The 22,013-nt window shown below is 42.9% G+C and overlaps 1 protein-coding gene across 1 annotated transcript in view; it reads left to right on the top strand.

Annotated features, from left to right (window-relative positions):
- CRHR2 (corticotropin releasing hormone receptor 2) overlaps positions 1–17,022 on the top strand; it is a 105,656-nt gene extending 88,634 nt beyond the window's left edge. Inside the window, exons 10-12 of the mRNA XM_086466646.1 lie at positions 3,139–3,274; positions 5,006–5,047; positions 16,882–17,022. Coding sequence (XP_086322772.1) covers positions 3,139–3,274; positions 5,006–5,047; positions 16,882–17,022 — 319 coding nt within the window. The remainder of the gene's footprint in view (positions 1–3,138; positions 3,275–5,005; positions 5,048–16,881) is intronic.
- Positions 17,023–22,013: the final 4,991 nt, after the last annotated feature.

The raw sequence follows: 22,013 nt of genomic DNA, 5'->3' as shown, positions 1-22,013 counted from the left end.
TCTGAAGAATCTTCTAGTATGAAGAATCAGTGAAAAACTGTTCAGTCCCTACTAGGTGGCTTCTGTGTCCCAGTCTCTAGCTTTGTAGATGCAGAACAACACAATATCAAGACTTCCCAATAAATCATATGTGTATTAAGGTCCTTGTTCATACATACCTTAGTAGAGCATCTACATTTAGCCCATATCCACGGCTAAACTATAACAGTTGCTGTATCACCTGATGACTCCTCACCAGCCAGGAAAGGGAATCGGGAATAGGAGAGGTGACCCATGGGTCGAAGAGAAAAACAGATTTAATGAAACAGCACTAATAGCAACAAAGGTATACAAGTTATACTCAGCCAAATGGAATATACAGCAGTCACAATCAACAGGAGAGCAGTCCTCAGGAGCAGAGAGAAGCGTGAGGAATCCCACAGGAACTCCTCTTCCTCAGGAAACCTTCCCCCTTTATAATGACCATGACATTATGGTACAGGCTACACCAGCTGCCCTGGCTGACTCAAAACTGCTAACGGCCTGCCTCGCATGGCTGGGCTGTTATTCTATCCCAGCCAAACTGGGATGCAGAGCCAGAAGTAAAAGAATAACAGATCCTGGGCCAGAACACTCATATCACATCTGTAATCAATAGCAGTATCATTACTGATGATTACTGTGTGCATACAGGTATTTACAGTAGGGTTTAATGTTCTTTTATTTATAAGTGTAGGGAATGGGAGTGAAGGGTGATAGTGCCCCTTCCCTTCAGCTGGTACCAGCATTAGTGTAGCCACTCAGTGGGTTGCATCATGGAACTGGTCCTCAACTAATCATTACCTTTATATGAGGTGGCTTCTCCGGTAGATCAGATCCCTGAGCTGGCTGACTATGCAACCTCATGAGCACTAGTATGGCAAAAAGGAGGAGACAGGAATGTTTAGCCCAAGGCAGCGAAAGGAAGGTGGCCTGGCCCCTTCTGGCAGCAGTATGGACTAACATAAACAGTCCAAAAGCAAATTCTTAGAGATCAGGAGATGCTGAGTGCCCTCCCTCTCTTACATTTGCAGTATCTTGCAAGGTGTTTGGAACATTTATGGACAAACAGGTCCTTACACTGGGAAATAACACAGATTTTGTGGAGTAAGTTTGGTCAAAATCCTCTAAATCATTTCTGGATAAAATCCCAGTGTATCAAGCTGAAGCTTGAATCCTGATGTCCATAGATCAGCCCGCTTTTGACTTTGGAGGCAGTTTTGCTGCAGTAATGGGATTCTGTCGTTTTGCACGATTCCTTCCTTTTACTCCTGTCTGGGGTTTGGGCACAAATGTGAAGTTAATGCAGTGGTTGGACTTCCTTGTTCAGACTCTTCTCTGCATGTTTCCTGAGAAGAGAAGGGAAAAAAATACACCTTTTTCATGCTCAAATCTCATGCCATAGAACTAAAACTAGAATGAAAAAACACTGATTCAAATCTCAGTACATTTTTCTCCCTGCCGCAGTTTGCGGGGAGCATTAGAGATACTAGATTCTGAGGCAATCTGGAGTAACTGCCTTCGTCCTTGAACAGATGATGGTGATTTTATCCTTGCTACAAGCTCTGTGAGGGAATCTTCTTTTTCACAGCCTAAATATAAACCCTTGTAATACCAGGAAAGCCTGGGGCAAGCCTTGCTGCTCTAAAGCTAAGTAGTCCAAACGTTTGTTAAGCAAGTGTTAAATGATGTGGCAGCTATTTTGTTAAGACTGTCATTCTGTCGTGACACTGGCAAGGTTTTCGTGCTCCCCTGCCTGCTCCCCTGCCTGCCTACCTGCCTGTCTTTATCTACCTGTTACAGCATTATACAGAGATTTCTACAGGCTTAGCAAAATTGCAGTCTTCTGTGTTTGTACAGGGTCTAGCACAATGAGTGCTGTTCTGCAGCTGACATCTCAAGACACTATTATAGCACCAATAATAAAGATTAGCCCCTAATAATTCTGTTAATAATCACTTATTCTTCAATATGCACCATTTGCTTTTATTATTTATAAGACAGCTCTTAGCAATTTTGTTGGATGTGCAGGTGTTGCAGAGAGAGAGAGAGCATTTATACTCCAGACAGAATCAGAAGATGGGAGTAGAGCAGGTCTCATGGGCACAGCATTCCTGCCCTGGTCAGCAGCTAAATTGTGCACTTACCACCTCACCCTGAGGTGTAAGAAATCACTCACTGGGGCTGCAGAGAATGTCAAAGCTTCAGCCTAATGCAAGCCTAATTGGCAGGACAGAAATTGTCTGGAGGAAGAAGAGAAAGGGAGGGATATAAAAAAGGTTTCCGTTTGTCCCCTGGAGTTCAGGGGGTGGGGACAAACAGCAGGATCCAAAGGCAAAGGCTTTCCCAGTTTCCCCAAGTGGTCAGGCACTGGTCAGAAAGTGCTAGCTGGCAAACTCACCTGTGGCTTCACAGCCCAAAGTGGAGGCTGTTGCTCTTTCCATGCCCCTCTGCTAAATTCTGTCCTATCCCCTGGGCTCCCTCTTAAATGTCCTCTCCTGGGGCCTAAGAAACTTGTGTTCTTCATTGCCTGAGGACTCCGGGAGCCTCCATCTTGGGTTGCACGATAAGCTGGTCATGAGCCTTGGGACTGTTCCTGTGCAGGCAGGTGAAGTGCCTAAAACTTGGATGTCCTCCTGGGAAAAAGCTCAAATTATGTGGCCACTGTGCAAATATAGGCTTGCACTGCTCTCCTCAGCAAATGCTCTAGCAGCACGCCTCGAGAGATGGAGGTATCAACAGTGAGTACTTGTGTTCCCTGACTCCATTCATTCGTGTTAGATACTGGACAGAAGTTGACATGTAAATTTCTCTCTTAAAACACTTCTTTCCTCCACCAACTCTACATGCTGAACAGCCCTGAGCAGACATGTCTTAGGCCATCCTTTTAGTTTTTTCTCACCCTGTTTGACATGTGCAGGTGCTAAGCTGTCTTAAGGAGCCATACAAGTTCCCTCTCTAGCTGATGTAGGTACTTCACTTCCCTCTGAATTGCTCTGAGACACCTCCCCTCGCTCCACTAAAGGAGTGGTTTGTTTGGATTGGGTTGATCTGCTGTGGTTCGGATAACACGGTAGTTCTTCCTTGTGTTCACTTGTGTTTTCTGTTTCCTACCCACAGGAAGGCAGTCAAGGCAACGTTAGTTCTTCTGCCTCTGCTAGGCATCACCTATATGCTTTTCTTTGTCAATCCTGGTGAAGATGACATTTCCCAGATCGTCTTCATCTATTTCAATTCCTTCCTGCAGTCTTTTCAGGTGAGAGCAAGTTTACAGCTTGTGTCAGCTACTACTGAAAAGATCCTCGATGCTTTTCGGCCATGAAACTTATGGCAATGAAGTCCCTGATAGAAATATCAGTTGAAAACAGTTCAGCTTTGTCCATGTTTATGCAACAGATACAAAAGCATGACATATGGGACGGAGATCTCTCAGGTGTGTACTGGAGGGATTCGTCTCCCTTACATCAGCAGTATGTTCAGTCTGTAGCTACAGCTCCTCACCTGGGCTCCATCTAAAGTCAGTGGAGAGATGATGTTTCATTCTACCCTAAACTGCCTGAGAGAGGATGATGAATCACCCTCCCAAGGTACCTCTCTCTTCACAGAGCACACAGTGAGCTGAGACTTAGACTAGATGTTGCTAAAACAAAGGGAAACAACTCCTACCTGTTGGGCTCGCTTGATTAAGACATTAGCTATATTTCTCAGCCTGTCACTCCAGCCCTCCTGCAATGGTGCGTGCACTCAGCCACCAGCCTGTACCGACTGAGAACTCATACCCTGTCTCCTCCCTTCCCTGAATTTAATAGGAGTTCTGCCAGGATGTAAAAGGCAGTGGAATGTGAGTAATTGCCCCAGCTTTCTGAGTTTGGCACAAACCCAAAAGTGACTGAAGACCTTGAATGGTATTTAGCCAACCATTTCTGCTTAGGTGTGTTCTACAGCTTTACCTTTGCTTAAAGACCTTCTTGAACCAGGGTGGAACTATGACGTTAATGTTTTACCTCTGATGTTTGCAGGAACAAACACTCTGATACCCAGGATATCAATACAAATATACAGCATGCACACTGTCAAGCCAAATCTAGGGTTATGGATTACAAAAGTTTTGAGGTTTAGATTACTGGTTTTGCTGATTGCATGTTTAGCTTTGAAACACAGGGCGTCCCACCAGAAATCACAAGTGAATATTCAAAATGAAAAATGTCCCTTTTAATCTATGAACAAAGGAAATTCAGCCTTTGCCAGTGAACCAATCCACATTTTTCATTCCCTAAAATGAATTATATTTTTTATCTGCTGATGCTCAATGTCTCAAAAAATGCTACACTTTATTTTATTGTTAGTGTTATGAAGAGATGTAAGAAAGAAAGCACAGGGAATCTCTCCTTCATGGTGACAATAATTACAGTTCATTGCTGAAAGCAAAACAGGTAGGATTCCGCTCACAGGTTTAGAGATGAAAGTGTCATGGTGTTGTCATTTGAGCTTCCATTACAGTCATTGCAAGCTCTGCAGTCATTACAGTCACTGCTGTCAACAGATTCCACAGAGCAATTCAGCTCAGATGAGTGTAAGCAACCTGATGATACGCTTGCCCACACAAGACCATCTAAGGCCATTTGACACCCCCATGTAAGCGTCTGAGACATCCGCATAGAGCTGGCAGGCACGACATAGCCCCTCTGAGGGGTCTGTGCCATTTTGGGGAGGCGGCTGGCAGCTGTAGATAAGCTTTAGCACAGCTGAATTGTCCATCCCCTCTGTCAGCAGAAGGGCTGTCTAAGTTCTAGACTCATGTCTCACCTGTGAGCTGCAAGACACTTAGTATTTTCTAATGAAGTTGTAGGGTAAGGATTTCATCTGCCTAGAAGTGGATGATCTCAACAAGATCATGTTCTTACTCAGGGTGATCCCAGGATAAAGCTCAGTCCTCAATTCTACGTGTTAAAATCCCTAATAATTGACTGCTTTCTCTTCTTCCCAGGGTTTCTTTGTATCAGTATTTTACTGCTTCTTGAATGGTGAGGTAAGTGTTGTCCCCTGCTGTCAGTCTAATTAATTCTTGGGAGGTGGAACTTACTTGAATGCCTGATTATAGAGAAATGAGATGTTTTTACATGGGGTCATAGTCCCATCAGTCTCTTGCTCTTGCAGAAGTTTCTGTTAATGTGCATCTGAATTTCCCAGCCCTCTTTGTAGGTGTCCGTTGTTCACAAAGCTTTATCACATTCAAGTAATTACCTGGGAGGTCAGAGCAGAGGAAAAGAAGTCTTCTCGTGTTATAAAATTTTTATTCTTCATTTTAAGACTTCTTTGAAGCTTCTCATTAATTACTAATAGGGCATACATGAGCGTTACTTCTGAGCTCGGCTCTTGTTAAGGATATGCTGCAGGTGACCCATTTTTACAATGGGATTGCCATGCTGAGTTGAGTGAGTTCGTTTTTCTGTGTGAACACCTATCTCTGAGTGATCAATGCCTGTTGCATTCAGAAGAGGTTTGGGAACAGGGTCAGTGGTGTTCCTCAGAATTAAATTTAGGTACTGCTAATCAAGCAAGAAATGTTTCACTAATATCCCTCGGTGTTTGAATGACTTACACCCCAAAGTGTGAAATAACAATTTACATCTTTTCCTCTACTGACACTGCCAGTGTCTCATTTACCTGCATTTGAGTGTGTCATCTTTGTCCAGTTAAAATTTGTGTCTCTGCAGAAATTAACTCCATGTCTTAATTATTCCTGCTGTATTGGTATATATTTTGTTTGTGCTGCTTCTTAATTTCATTGAGGGCTATGAGAAAGAATGGGCATGTCTTCTGACCCAGCTGCTCTACAACATTTTCTATACTTCAGCCTATGAAGCACCAGTATTTATTTTTTTTTTTTTTAGTTTTTCTTCATTTCCTCTCTTCCTCATTAATTCTGAGGTGATGTTAACAACAAGCAGCACCGCTTTCTCAGGTTATTCATCCCACACAGTGCCAGGCCTGCTCTGAATGATGACACAAGTGAAAAGGCTAGAAAATCCATTAATTTAAAGCTGTAATAATGCTGTGACCTCAGCGCATCTCTACCATTTCATATTTGATACGGGTGCCACTAGGTACTTACACACTTCCAATAACTGTCTGTAGTAGAGCTCAAACAATATGGATCGCAGATTGAAGTTATCAAAGCCTCTGGTTTTTTTCAGTGTTCTATTTCATCTGCAATAGACAATGAAACAGAAAAGAGGTTTTTTTCTCTGCGACTTCTTGTAGCCTCCCTTGATTTAAACAAATATGACTTAGAGCGTTTCTCTTCCTATGAGCTCTTTTACCCCAGATCAGAGGAGTTACACAGCTGTGCTGCTTGAATAGATCTGGTGTTCTAGTGGAGAAGGCAGCGCCTGCAGCACTCTCACTGAAGATGGCACCTTGGTAATGCAAGATATCACCATAAAAGGTCCTGCTCCTGATTTTGCAGTGATTTGGTCTGACAATTCAGCAGTGGGATCACTGAAGGGAACAAGTGAAGCTATTAAATTATAGTCCATACAAAGAATTTCAAATGGGACAAGTTTATTTCCTTATGCTTTGGAGCAGGCATTTGACCTGGGAATACAAACATCTGCCTTTCCCTCATTTCCACAATACCCAATGTTTCACACAGATCTTGGACTAGCTTTGTTGGCTGCAGTGAGCATTAAGAATTAAGATGGGCCAGGTCTTGAGAGAGCGTGTATCATTTGGGCCACTCTACTGGAGATACGATCCTTCAGATTTTTAATATGAATATCTTTTGAAGCCAACACGTTCTACACAAGTTATTCCAATGAACCTAAGGAGCAGCAGCAGTTTAGAAACAAAGTTGAACAGGTTTTTTATGTTTTATTGCTTCTGAAAAGTTCTGAAGCTGTTTAGAACAAAGAGTGTGTGCCATGGGTGGGCACGAAGGGCCATTGACACTTGACTCATGTTAATTTATCTAGAGACTTTATGGAAAAAAGTTGTACTTTTTGGACAGAGAAAATCTCCTAGCACTAGAGGGCAAAAATATACAAATTTAATATAATCTGAGTAGTAAAGAGCATCTCTGGGCTTCCAAGAAAATTAAGGATGAGAGGTTTCTGAGAACTTACGACGTTATGAAAAATGGCACAATGAAAAATATGCATTTCTGTTGAATGCCACTTAAAAAGAATGAATGTAGGTTGTGAACTTCTTTTTCAATGATTGCAAAAGTCAAGATGCTCCTCAGATTTTTTTCTGTCGACTCACAGATCACATGACTGAATTTAATTTCACATAACACTGGATTAAAGAAAAAAAAGTTCAAGATGGAGTTTTTTGGAACAAGAGTAGATATAATGGCTTGAATCTGTGCTGAAGGGAATGCATTGTCACAAAACTCTTGGACAATTTTTCTTGCAAGTTACTAAAAAATCTTTAGGTTTTTTTTAGTTGATGAACTTTATTCTACCTCAAACCGTTTGCTTATAACAAGATAATAATGTGTGATCAGGGATATGCTTTCATGATATCTCATCCTTATGTAAGTTTGGATGAGAGTATAAATCCATAGAAACCACTAAACCGTCTCTTCAAGCTGATTAATTCAGTGCAGTAACTGAGCTTGATAGCGTGTGTTTAATTACAGCCTGTCTTTCAAAAGGGTATCTCGTGTGGGATTCATCTCACATGGTACCTCTGATTTTTCTGACAATGATCTTGACAACTGCGTGTTGGATAAAGACATTGTTATCCTATCCAGGACAAACAGCCAGACCTGCAACTGAAAAAAGTCTCAGTAATGGTTATAGTCTTTAGGCATGTGTAGAGTAGCCTTATAATGGTTTGCATGATACAAAACCCAGGAAGAATATTCCTTATAGTTTCAGTACCAAAAGAGGCTAACTGTTCTTAGGCCAATGAAGACAGTTGTCACCTTCAGCTTTTCGTAGGGGAGCATCAAGGGAAGACAGTAGTGAAACTGTAATCGCTCTTTGTTGGTCTTTAGGCTCACAGCTCGCTTAGGGGTCTTCTTTCAGTTCTTTAGTATGCACCTTCTGCTCACAGGCAGATGGGTACAGCACTCCCAGCATTTCTGTTCCCTCTTTGATTCCAGATAAAGCATCTTTAAAGGAAGATGGATCTTCCCTCCAGTTACCTTTCTAGTGTGGTATCTACCTTCTCAGCCAGACCTCCTTGCTAGTGACGGTTTTCTCCTGAGAGAAAAACTATTGCAGAGAGAATGGAAAAGAGTGCTTTTATAGTGTTCCATATTCCAAATATACCTTCCTGTACAGTTGTGTTAGCTTTGTTCTTATGGCTGCTGTTTGTTGGAGTCTGGAGGGGAAGAGATCAGATCTCAGATGCTGCAGCATCTCCCAGAAAAGGAAATAAAATATTTCTGTCCAGCCACTGGTAAACATCCAGAGGAATGAGAACTTCGTTGGTAGGGCTGGATACATTCCTGCTACCTCAATAAAGACATGATGGAAACAAGAGGATAATGGAGGAATGATCCCTGCCTCCAGAGAACACCTATCCTTGTTATTAGGTGCTTCATGTCATTTTCAATAACCACCAGTGCTGATCCCTCAGAGAGCTCTGTGATGCTTGGAAACCTTACCAACCATAATGGGAAGTAATAACACAGCTGTACTATATCTAGGTGCTTGTGAATGAAGGTGACTGTGTGTGAGAATGACCCAAATTTATAAAGTGTTAGTGCTTGATGAAGGGCTAGACAGAAAAGAGGAACCTCCGCTATCAAGCTGAATGAGGAAACAAGGGAAATCCTGGTTAAACATGCTGGAGAAAAAATCATAGTGAGGACGTTCAAGCACTAGAAGAGAGGCCCAAAGGTGTTTTGAGATTTCTGTCCTTGGATGTACTCAAAATGACTGGATAAGGCCCTGACATAATTTCAAAACGGGATAAAATTTCTATGCTGGACTAGCTTTGATCATGGCATTGGACCAGAGGCCTTCTGAGGTCCCTTCCAACCTTAATTATTCTATAATTCATTGATCCTATGTCCATAATAAGGTGGCTGTCCTTCATTTCTAACCATGTCCTGGAGGGATATGTAACTAGCAAGGTGTGTGCCTGAAATCGTCCTGCAAAGCATGAATTCTTAGCTCAAGCAGGCCTCAGATTCTAGTATTATCTGGTCAATACTGATAATCAGCTATGAATTAACATTTAAAATGTAAATCAATTAGCTGACTTAGAGAGGAACCATAACCAGAGAGGAATAGAGCAGGTTACTTCTTTAGACAGCACTGTAAATTATTCTCGCAACAAGATGCAAAGCAAGGATAAATATGTTTAATTTTTTGTGTGTGTTGACCCTTTACCCAGGCACCATCTGTCTCTCAAAATCTATTAAGCTCAAAGTGGCTTACTTTGATCTGATCATCTTGGGAGGTTATTCATTATAATTGCCAGCTATGAATCACTGCCTAAATGGTTAGTCATCCACCTGCCCGTCAATCTAAACAGACTTCACATTAATCATTCTGAACCCAAAGGACACGCATTAAGCGTTCCTTCAAACCACTGAATAAATATGAATATGGGGGTGGACTAGAGGGCTAAAGTTTAATTCCATCTCCCACAGCAATTACTTTCTGAGCGAAGGTGCCCAACAGTGCGTGCATGGGTACTACTCCTAAATGCCCCTGAGAATGCCTGGTCAATATAGAGTCAACTCAAGGGATCAAACCTTCCCTTTGGGACCACCAGGCGGCAGTTCATGACAGGACTGCAGTCGCCTCTCGGTACCCATCTCCCACACCCGGGTGCGCTCTGGTAGAAGGTCACCTTCATTGCTGTGACTCCAGTAGGCCTCTTCAGACTGAGGTCCTGCCAGAGAAAGAAAAATGAGAAGTCCAGGCACGGAGAAAAATAGCAACTGGTCTGAGGGTCTTTCCCCACCCTATCTTCCTTTCCACGGCGCCACTGCTGTTAGCACGACTCCAGAGCACTCCACAGCAAAACCACAGAGGCTTGGGGTGGGCTGATTGCATTCATGGCCTCCCTCTCTAGTGCTTAGCTCTGGTCCTTTGTGGCCTAGAAGAAAGGAGCAGCATTTGCTTCCAGCCCAAAATGTGAGGCAAATCTTTATAACTAATCAGAACTGGTTTAGCTTCTCAGGCAGTTATATATGATAACAAAATTGCAGTGTTGTGATCTGAGAAATGAAACTTCCACATCCCGGTCTGTCAGGTGCTGCAAAACTATCCACCTGTTACCAGGTGTTTGCCAAAGACTCTGGCACAAAAGATGAATTGCAGACCAGATAAGCAGGCTAATTTTTTAGGGAGAAAAAGAAACTGTGAATAGAAAGAAAAATGTTACATAAAATAACAGTGTGGTGTAGGCTATTTGGGAGGAAAAAGAAAGCCACCTGAGCTTCATTTTTGCTTCCCTCCAGCCTTGCAGATGGTTTTGGCTACATTTCTTCCCTACCTTAGGAGGATTAAACACTGATAATGGCATCTTTAAAGAGATGATTGGTTCAATTTTTTTGTCTAATGGTAATATGGCCATCTTTGGCCTGAGAGGTTGGCTCTTGTAAAGCCATACCAATAGGGTGAGGTGTGGCTGTAGGACATACATGTAGCTGCTCAGTGATATGCTTTATTTACAAAAGAATAAATAAAGACTCACTCATAGCTCTCTGAGAGCGTTAGCATTCCCCATCTGCAGGTCCCCAGGTCTGTCAGTTCAATGGTCTCTGTGTTAGGCCATTCTGTTTCTTTGCTTCCATTCAGGACTGCACTGAATCCTTCCAAGCATGTGGAGAGGCTTGATCTGTAGGCTTCTTCACAGCATTTACTATTAAATCCCACATTTACTGTCCGTCCTCCCTTGGGGGACACCCTAACCCTTTGGAAAACTGTCAAGGTATCACGCAAGCCATCACCTTACGTTGGTTTAAGTTCTATTATGTAATGGATGGGATTTATTCCCCTAACGTTAGACATCTAATAGATACATATATGCAGTTGAGCTGATCACCCTTGACTTTATTTATAGGCAATGATTCACCCAATTGAGAGTAGATTTCAACTGACCTATTTTAGTTGTCTCTTTTTGATAAACAGTTGCCAATACCTGATGGCCTTTCCTGTATCTCTTCTGGATACAGAGAGAGGCCAGGGCTTCACAAACTTCATGGAAGTGGATTACACTGCAGAGTCAAACACAGTGACACCAGTGTCTGGAGATTTAAAGGCTGCATAGCCAGTTCCCTTTTGCTGATCTAGGCATGGCTTGAAAGTCCCTCTTGCTCGTCTGTAACTTACAATAAGATTGAATAAAACTTCATCAACTTTTCCACAATTTGCACCGCCATTCAGAACCAAAGATGTTTAAAGTCCAAAGTTATTCTCTAGTTACCTCCAGCTGCAACACAAGGATCTGAAACATGTCACAAAGGTGCTCAAGTGTAGGTGGAACTTCATGAGTTCATCACTGAGACCTGTTTTCATAGAGAGAAAATCAGTCTGTTTCAAAGGACATTGAAATCTAGATAAACATTTTTCATGTATTTCATTTGCCTTTGGATCAGGTGTTCTGGGAATAAGAAGTTGCATATGAGCAAAGCAAGAACTTAATTAGAGTTATGTAGTCACACCATGATTATTCTTAGGGAATACGTATTGTCTCTCTGCCCCTCACTTACTGACATTTTCATATGAGAGGTGTTCTCTGGGGACACAGTATGGAGGCATCCCAATAATCTTGCTTCAAACATCCATTGCCATGACAGCTCATTTAATCCTACTCTCCTTATCAAAACCTTCCTTTTTACCTACATTACTACTATTATATTTTAGTATTACATCAAGAAGCCCCAAGTGAATGGGCCCCTTTGTCCTAAGCACTGTGTAAATGGATCAAGCTTTCTTTCTCTCTGCTAATAAAACATGACGTTTCTTCCAAAAGCTGTTTTAATGTCACTAAAGGCTCTTTCTTCGTCTCATTTCTAATTGATGGCTGCAAGAAATTAGCCAGCAGCCAATGTCTAGCATAAGTAATAGCGAAAGTTGATGTGTATTTTATCAAAAGCAAACCTCCTCTGCATGTTTTCACCCTTCTCTCCATCTCTTTCATTCTTGTTGTTGTTCTTCTGAGGAGAAGTTCTTAACAATTGTTATGATCAGATGTGGGTTTTAGTGATTTTCAGATGTGATCTGAAAGTTTGAGAGCTCCTCAGTTAGGTGATCCAATCAGGAAAGAAAATCACCCACTGACTTCTCTCCATCCCATCACCTGAATTATTTCTCTTGACTGTTCTAAAGCAATCCTGCTGAGAGCAGTGCCCACACTCGGTAGACACAAATATGTTGATGAATCTGATTTGACCACATGTTCAGAAGCTGTGATTATTCACAGTATGCAAAGTGTGAAGAGCTGAAAAGAGTAATTCTGAGAGTGTGACTGTTAGCAAGAAAAAGACCAAGGGTCAACACAGAAAACTGAGCTCTCTGCTCCGCAGCGCAGATAAACGTTGTCATCTCAAGCAACTGAAGTTACATGGAGGTGAAGCGGATAATTTGTATTCCCAAGACTCTGTTTGGCTTTAACCACTGATGATAGCCCGTACGCATCTTTGGGCTGGTACAGGCAAGTGCTGTTAATTGCAGGTCGTAGATGCACTAATGCTGACTCTAGGACATGGTACTGACTCTACAAATGCTTGATGGATAGGCATAGTTGCTCTCATGGAGATTAACAACCAGGTTTGAAGTTGCTATTTTGCTTTATCTTTTTCTATTATTCTTTCTCTGTGTAATAGCTTTTTTTGGTGTCTTTTTTAACATGTTATTATAGCAATCACAGACGTTTTCTTTTTTCTTTCCTGACTTAAAGTTAAGCTAGCATTTGTTTCCGAGTCCAATTGTAAGAGGTGAATTTGAGCTTAACCTTTTCTGCTTGTGCTCTGGTCACCTCCTAATTTCAGTGAATTACTCTGTCATTAAGAAATGCTTTGCGCTCACCGCTGTAAGTGCAGAGTCCATTAGGAATGTGCCCAGTCCATTAGGAAAGGCTCCAGCTGTACAAGAAGACAGCACTTTTGTTACTACTTTTTATCCTCTCTCAAAGCTTGTAAACAAGCCGTATCATAAAAGCCATTCAGTCAACTGCTTGTTTAGACTCACGTCTTTATCTCCAGGTGAATCTTTTTGACTTGATTGGTTTGAAGCTCAAGTGATAAATCTAGTCTGGCTTCACTGGCTGAGTAAGTATCCGTTCACACAAGTTGCTCAGAAACACAAAAATCCCACAAGGTGACTTCCCCTTTTCATGACCCAATGAAATGCTGCTGCAGGAGTACCTGGGATACGTGAACTCACCGGACTGCCAGTCTGCTACGATTGTCTTTAGCAAGACTGTGCTGTACACAGAGACTTACTCTCTGCTTTTGCACCAGAGATGAAGAAATTCACCTCTTTGAAGGACTTGAGTGGATCACAGGCTGCCTGTACAAGGATGGATTTCACTCCAGCAGAAAGGGGAAAAACTTTTTCTAATAATATCTCAGCATTTGGTGACATCTGGGAAGAAATGAGCATTTGAGAGGCAACATGCCTCTTCAAATCAAGTCCTATGTTCTTCATGGGACAATTTCCCACGACAATGGTTACCCCTCCGACACTTTACATGTTACTTCTACCATTTGCCTTAGGTGCCCAACATTTAGCTGAGCTGGTTTTCTACTCGGAGGAGCAAGATGGAGCAAGGACTTACTCATTCCACTTAGCTAAGTCATGTCCGTAGGGGGATCATCTGTTATGCTCCATTGTCTATATTGAAAGCATAAATAATTGTCCAAGACTACGTGTCAAGCTTTCAGATGAGATGCATCCCCCCCTTGTATGTACTCTGGCACATATATTTGCCTTTGGGTGTGTATTATATCCTCCCTTAAATCCAGAATCAGAAATAAGTATCCCTTTGCCACTCCAGGTAGAACCACAATAGGTTTGCAAATAGTGGGCGTCTAGGAAAGTGCAACACCGTGACGCACCTTTCCACTGTTTGTCATGTTTCAACAGGAGGGTTCAGTGAGCCGGTGAGGTCAGTTTGATGGACAGTGAAAGTCATCAGTCCAGGATGGCTACTACTGTAGTAGTTAGTATGTGACTGAGTCAGCCCATCCTGATTCTGGCTATCTCATGTAACTGCCTCATTTAACTCATTTTGTAAACTGGCCAAATCCCTTCTTGAAGCTAGCGGAGGCATGTTGTACCGCTGCTTCGTAATGAGAGGCTCTTCCAGAAATCCCCTGCACTGTTGTTTGACCACATTATGCTCATTCTCACCACAAATTCGTTCATGATGGTCATGCTTCTCCTGGCAGTGCCGTCTTTTAACTTCAGTCCTTCTTTCACTTGGATGTTCACTCTTCCCCTTCTCCAGGCAAGCAGTCCTATCCCCTCGTAGCCTTTATTTTTCTAGGGTCTATCCCACCTATTAAGTCTAAACCCCATTATTTTGTATTGAAACAAATTCAAAATCAAAAGAAAGAAACCCAGTGTGGCACTCTTCTCACCTTACTATAAATGTTTGCATCTGCTTGTCTTAAGTGCTAAATCAAGCAGCACAGATCATACACAGTCAAGAAAACAACCAAAGAAAGAGATCCTCGGGTCCATTTTGCCCAATCTGCACCTTCTAGAAGGGCTCTGGTAGAAAAGCCAGATTTCCAGCTTCAGGATTCCCCTGACAAGGCACCAAAGAGGGCAGTTGCAAAACTGTTTTCCAAGTTGATACTCGCAAACCTGAAATGGAGTGTATTTCATGGGCAAAGCTAGTGATGAGAAGAGATTATTAAGTGCCAGACCACAGCACTGCGAACTGTCTAAGTAGTAGCGCTACAGACGATGAGTCTAAGTCCCTCAAGGCCCACCAAGACATAGGAGGATTGAAATCATCTGAGAGAAGGACTGCAAATCCCCCCCTTCCCATGTCCTTCTTATGAATTGTTGTATGTTTTAACTATCAGGCCACCATTCCTGTTCATTGAGGACACCTAATACTGACCGTGTGTGGTTTGGGTGGGAAATACCTCTGCTAATAGAGCTGATCAGCTCATCTGAGCAACTGTTAGACAGCATGTTGGAACCAGTCTGAAGTGGGGTTTGGAAGTGTGTGTTCATTGTGTTTTGAGTAGGCTTCCCACTGCACCTGAGGACAGGCCCCAGCTTTCAAAAGAAATGAAGAAAAGCGGTGGCTTTTGTGCACCTTTGGGCAATTTGTTTCAACACCATGTTCCCTGCAATCCCAGCGGTGATTATAGGTACACCTGGGATGGCTTTGATCTGCCTCAGGTGCTGATAGCTGAGAAGCTGTGTCAGCATGGGTTTCACACAGGCTGTGCAAGCTCATCCCAGGCCTTGTACAGTTGCCATGGTAGCTGATCCGTGTTGAGGTCTTCTCTACAACAACATGACTGCTATTAATACCCAGGCTTTAGCCTGCCGGTGGTAAAATGGGGATAAGAGCACTCCTTTGCTTTTGAGGGATGCAGTGAAGATAAGTACATTAAAGATGGAAAAACATTCAGGGTAAGATATCAATATTGTCTAAATTTAGCTAAATTTATAATCCAGACATCTAAAGCAGAGCTAGTTGTCTAGACTCACTTTATAACTATTGAAAAGAAATAGGTATTTTTCATCTGACCACAATATCTGGACTACTTTGGACATCTGCTTTAGGAGGAGATGAGTCATACCCTTTGACCGTACTGGCTGGTTCTCTCTTGTCCAGGAAGAGAACTACCGGTCAGTAGCTGAGGTGTAATGCTACATTATATTATTTATAACCCCACCTTCTAAACAAATGTGGTTTTGGCAAAGGAGGCTCTGGCTTGATATAGAGGTTGGATGTAAAAATGCTCTTTTTTCAAAGTTGACTGGATTTCAGGTCGGCAGCAGAATGGCAACGTCCTTTCCGATGTCATGAGTACAATTACCCATTGAATGTCCGAGAAGCTGGGCCCAGTTTCATCTCACCTAATTTTGTAGCCTTCCCTAGCTGCCTGGGTTAGGGGTCTGAATTGCTCTCGTCTCTACAGTAAGCAGAGATCAAAAAGAATTTCTAGAAATTGGCCTAAATATTTCATCTCAGCTTCTGACTTTGAGTCTTCTATGCCAGTGATCTGGCAGGAATTGATTACAGTCTATGTTAGGAGTATCTTAAGCTTTCCCTCCCATTGTGTTTGAGGCTAGGGTTCCTATCGCCTGTCTTTCTCCTGCTTGTATACACAGGTATTTGAGCAAGAGATCCTGGGCTCTCTCTTTGCTCCATGCAAAAAAATGTGCACTTAAAAGTTCAAGATTCAACTGGCATCTTTGTAAGCATCTGCTTGAGGATGACCTTCTGTTGACCGTAGAGCAGCTCTCCGCTGCCTGTACAAGGAGCTCACAGGGCTTAGGTCAGGTGTGTCGATGTTGTAGACACCGTTGTTTATTTAGATGGTCTGTGATTCCCCTTCATAGACAAGGGAAGCAGGGGCAGCTACAGCCCCGGTGATAGATCTCTCTCAGGTGCATCCATCTTGAGGGCTTGATTCAATTGCATAAGCTTAGGCATTTATTGCCATTTGAAATGCTCTGGGGTATTTAAGGCGTCAGATGTGAGACATGAGATATGTGAAACCCATGCTTTTCCCAGAGTGCGGTACCCAAGAGAATATCAAGGGAACCAGATGCCCATGTTAGGCAGCTGAAACAAGCCCTGCATGTCTCAGTGGCGCGACACCTACCATCATTTGTCTCAGTGCTGTCTAGTGTCCCTTTACAGAGGACATCTGAGTCTTCTAAGTGTTCATGTCCTCCTTTTTTTCTTTTTCACCAGGTCCGTTCTGCTGCCAGGAAAAGATGGCATCGCTGGCAAGACCATCACTCCCTCCGAGTGCGTGTGGCTCGTGCCATGTCTATCCCCACCTCTCCGACACGAATCAGCTTCCACAGCATCAAACAGACCGCAGCCGTGTGATATGCCCCGCACATACACGCACCACCTGGTGGCCTTCAGGGTTCTTCTTTCTTCACTCTCCACAAGCCCCTTTCTTCAAACTTTCTTCCTTTATTCTGCACTGCTCTCTTTTGCAATGAGGTGCCCGTCGTATTTTTGTGGACTCTCATCTCCCATGTTCGTGGTGCTGCTTTAAGGCAAAAGCCTCTTGGAGCAGGTGGTGGCGAAACAGATTCAGAGAAGAAAGAGATTCAGCACTGACTGCACCTTGTGGAAGTTGACAATACAAAGTCTAGAACAGCACACTGGCAGGAACAATCCATTTTCTTCTCCTTTCTTTTGTTTTTGCCTTCTGTATTGTGGTGAACAAAGACTATTTTTGACATACTGCCCACCTCACCCTGTACATTGATTCCCAATGATTTCAACAGTTTGGTGTATAGATAGCCCGTCTCTTTCTGGTTTCTTTGTAAAAATTTCTTCTCTCTGTCATTTGAGAACATGTGGCAGCAAGAAAAAGAGCACCTGAAAGGTGGTGTGAAAAATCTGAATCTACTTACCTTCCCGATTTCTCCCTTTGATAGACTGGGAGTTGGCCAGGGCATCGCTGGACTGTTTAACACAGGGCACTTTGCCTTGTAAGAACCACGCCCTGTTCATACACAGAATTTTGAAAAGGACAGCAGTATCTCTAGCTAGCTCTATAGAACACCCTTATTCCTCTTAACCCCACGCTTTTGACACAATGTAAGTAGCCTTTGGAAAGTCTTCAGGTTTTTTTCAGCTAAGAGGATTGGGGTGGGGAAGGACAACTGAACATGTTTTCTGGGTTTAAAAAAAATATAAAAGGGAAGCACTGTAAAAATAATAATGAGAAGAGGATGTTTGCATTTTGAGGGTAGTGCTACATGCTGCACAAAGATTATCTATTGAGCATTTTCAACTAGAGCAGTTGTATCTACTAGGCTTTTTATGTGATGTTCAAAAATACTGTATATTTTCAATAATAAACACTACTCTGGGTTGGTTTCAATAAAACCAGGCATCATTTTCTTTACTCTGGAAAGGAAGAGAACACCTATCTTGAGAGTGGTTTTATAGCTAAGATCAGGGAAAGAAATTCTGTTGGATAATTAGCCAATAAAAAGAACAACCTCACGATAAAATCTGAGCAAGAGGGCATTTAAATGCAAGACTAATTGCCTTCCTTCTCAGCTCATGGTGTTACACTGGATCCCTGTCCCTCTGCACTCCCCTTCCCTCCATTGGGCTTTGCAACAAGCAGAAAGGAAAAAGCAAGTTGTGTAACTATATTCTCCATCACCTGTATCTCACCAGTGCTGGAGTCATTTTCCCTTCCCACTTTGGCATGCTTATTCTGAATTTTCTTCACATGTTTTAGAGGACTTTCCAGCACAAGATGGGTTTAAATCTCCACATTTAAATTGGTCTCTTTCTAGTTTCCAGGACTACCCAAGGCTGGAAAATAACCTGGAAGACACTGATGTTAATCCCCTGCTTTTGGAGGCATTCTGTCCTAACAGCTTGATCACATTCAACTTTGAGCTGATTGGCAATGCACAGCAAATTTAAATTAACAAATTAAAATTCTGTAACTTTTCTACCTCCTAACTGTCATTTGGGTTCATGTGCCTCAGTGAGATAACTGAGGGAGGAGGGAGAAGATTTGAGATTCTGTCTAGTTAGACCTATCCTCTCTGCCAAAGAGGAGGAGCAGGGAAGAGTCTTCACATAGCCTTCCATGTGGCATGCCAACCAGCGTGATAGATCCCAGTGCGGCAGGGATACAAATAAGACTGGAAATGTGCCTGCCTGTGCCACTCGTTGCTGTGCATGCCGTGAGTTCTGCAAAGCGATGAGAACCGTGCTCGTGGTAGCTGGGAAACAAAAGTGTCTGATGAGAGAGGAGTGTGTCGGTGCTTTTATTCATTGCATGCATCACAATAGCAGTGCACAGCCTCCTGGCGTTTTGTGTTTGAAGGGACAGATGTATCTACAGGGTAGAAATATGTGGATTGAGTACCTCTGTGTTTGCTCTGTCTCTAGGCCAGTCTGGGATGGAAAAGGGATTTGCAATGCCACAGATACTGTCAGAAATTGCAGGTTATTGTTGCGATCAGGAGTGTATTTTCACAGAAATTAAAATCCTTTTTCCAAATAGTATTTGTCCAAAGCAGAGATTTTCAGTCCTTCCAGCACTGGACCCTGTTTCAAGCCAGCACGGTGGGCATAGAGCATTGAGGGGATATTGCTTATGTTAATTTTGAAGTGATTGCCATGCTAACACATACACTACCTGTACTTGTTTTGCCGTGGAAGCTTTCTGACTCTGTCATGCCTGAGGTACTGACAACCACGGCCCATTTTCTCTAGAGCACTGTGATGAAAATCAAGCTTCAATTTCTACCATTAGCCTTGTAAGAGCAAGATTTCAGACCATCCTTGGAAGAGCAATAACAAATTATTTTGAGGGTGGGGTTTTTTTGTCTTCTCAGAGTGCAGAGCAGGGGAGAATGTTGGAGACAGCTACGTGTGTGACTGAACACAGCACATCTAGGGGAGTCATGGAGGCCAAGATTGGAAAAAAAAAGAGTCAGGGTCTAGGTTGTATCAGGCAAAGTCCTAGGGGGTGACTGCTTTGTGACAGCTAGTGGAAGGAATATTTGCACCAACTGAGGGTTTCCTATCTGAGATTGAACACATGAGGCTCAAACCAAAGCTCTTCACATTATATACAGTGAGCTCTACCTTTTCTGCACATGGCTGCCCTGTAGACAGCCAATGACTAGTTTGTAGGTTGCCTAACCTTTCAGTGGGCACCAAAAGCTCCTGGTCAGCAACAAGAAGTGGAATATCTCTGTCTTGGATCTCATGTTCCAGTTCCTCTGGAGCCACAAGCTGAGGCAAATTATCTGTGGGCTCTCCGCATTTGCAAGGTGGTCACTGTCAGTCGGTTTTCTAGGCAGACATTTGAAGTCTCTGGAAGGACTTACTGGTGTGGGTAGAACTGGTGTCAGGCTCACATTTTCCATCTTAGTATCCCTTTCTGGTTCCCTGTCTTTCCCTTTCCTCCAGATCAAGGACAGGCAGACCATAGGGCAGTCAAGATCTCCTGATGAAAGCTGCCATAGAAACAGGGAGTGGCAAGTAGTCTCCATGGAAATAGTGCTTTGAAGGCTGTTTTTCTTTCCCCTAATCTGTCAACTGATCAATATCATCTTATTGCTTCCTTAAGTTTACCTGTCTGCCTGTATCCTTCTTTTGGTTTTACTAGGTGCAGTAAAACCCTACTCGATACCACGACTGCGAGTCAGTATAGCGCATGTTAGCTGTGAAACCAAGTTGCTCTTCACGTTTCAGAGTTGGAAGAGCTAGAACTCATCTTGAGTTTTCCTCACTGCTGTGGAAATACACCCAGCTCTGAAATACAAGTGCAGTGCAGCAACACTTTCACTGGGCTGATTTCTTTCTCCTATAATGGGGTATTTTCTTTTTCTTAATAGACACAAAACACAACTTTGTGGGCACAGCTGCATCTGCCCTTGGAGTGCTTAGACAGAGTGACTCGCCTTTATCCTGTGAAGCCTGCCCTTTGTCAGATGAGACTCCGCTAGTACTGTAAGGAAGGGATCATCTTAATCCTGTGTGTCTGCATGACACCTGGCATCATATAGTTCTCAGCCACAAGTGGAGTCTCGGGGCAGTATAAAGGACCACGGTGACCATCACTGGAATGGAGGACTTGTCCTGTCAGTGGAGCAAAAGTACAATCCGGGCACAGGATACTGTTCTTCCAAAGACTCACTTGACATTACGTAGCTCTACAAAAGTTTCAGCTGGAGCTAGTTCCTTCTGTGATCGTTGGAGAACTGTTCAATACGGTCAATGGAGTCCAAGGTATGAATCATCTCATCCTAAAGTAGGTGTGTACAATAGGGCAGGGGAGTTGCACCTAACACTTATTTTGTCCCTGAGTTATTTGCTTCTGTAGAGACAGACCCAGTGCAAAATTTGGTAGCACATCAGTGACATGGAATGGGATATTGTATCCAGTAAGCAGTAAGGGGATGGTAACAAGTCCTTTTTGTGCTCTTCGCAAAACTAAGGAGTCCAGGTACCAGAACTGGAATTGAAGAATTGCCAGATCTATCTAGGTCTGATGTAGATGCTGTTAGCCATGCATCTTTCTAGTCCCATGGTGTGGCTACAGAAAGAAGTAAGTCTTATCTAGACCCTGTGGATTGCACAACCAAACTTTTGAAGGACTGTGGTGTTATCCATATACCTAACCTTAAATCTATACTGTCCAGATCAAATCCAGATGTCTAGCAGTCTGAGTAGAAAATAAATTTGGCAGATGAAGTGAACTAATGTCTCTGGCAATAGACATTCAACTGCAGGGTTTGCTTTCACAAAGTCCTTGAGAGCTCAGAGTCGTTGACCTCACAGTAAACCACTGGAATGCATTGATGCCAGGGCACTGGCCTTGTATCAGTGTTTTCAGGGCTATATTTGAGATGACCTGTTTTCACTCACAATAAATATTCACTAAACGTTTAAGATCAATAGACAGATGAATACACCTAAATTCGGTCTCTGTCTCAGTAAGTCAGATGTCTGATCTCCCATTACACTTTGTGCATGACTAAGCAAATTGTGCAGCAACTGCAGAGCCTCTTAGCTGGCCGTCAGGAGGTATCTGCTTCAGGAGGAGCTCTTGGCCTTGCTGGATGGAACACATCTCTTGGCCTTGCTGAGGGCTTGATTCAGTCACCTAAATACACTCTTCTAGTATCATTTCAGATGCCCCAGGAATCCCAGCTGCCTTCTAGCTGTCAGTCCAGAAGAGTAGCTGTACGGCCTGTGCATATGTCCCACCTTCTCTAAGCTCTTTCAGGCGGAAAGAGACACTTACGAATGTCTTTTACACTTGTACACTTACTCAACCACTTCTCTGCTCTTCCCCTAGGGAGAAATCGAGTTGGACAGGG

The sequence above is a fragment of the Leptosomus discolor genome, chromosome 6 (assembly GCF_034619465.1).
Source record: "Leptosomus discolor isolate bLepDis1 chromosome 6, bLepDis1.hap2, whole genome shotgun sequence".
NCBI lineage: Eukaryota > Metazoa > Chordata > Aves > Leptosomiformes > Leptosomidae > Leptosomus > Leptosomus discolor.
The sequence above is the reverse complement of the archived record's forward strand: the minus strand, read 5'-3'. Positions and strand labels throughout refer to the sequence as shown.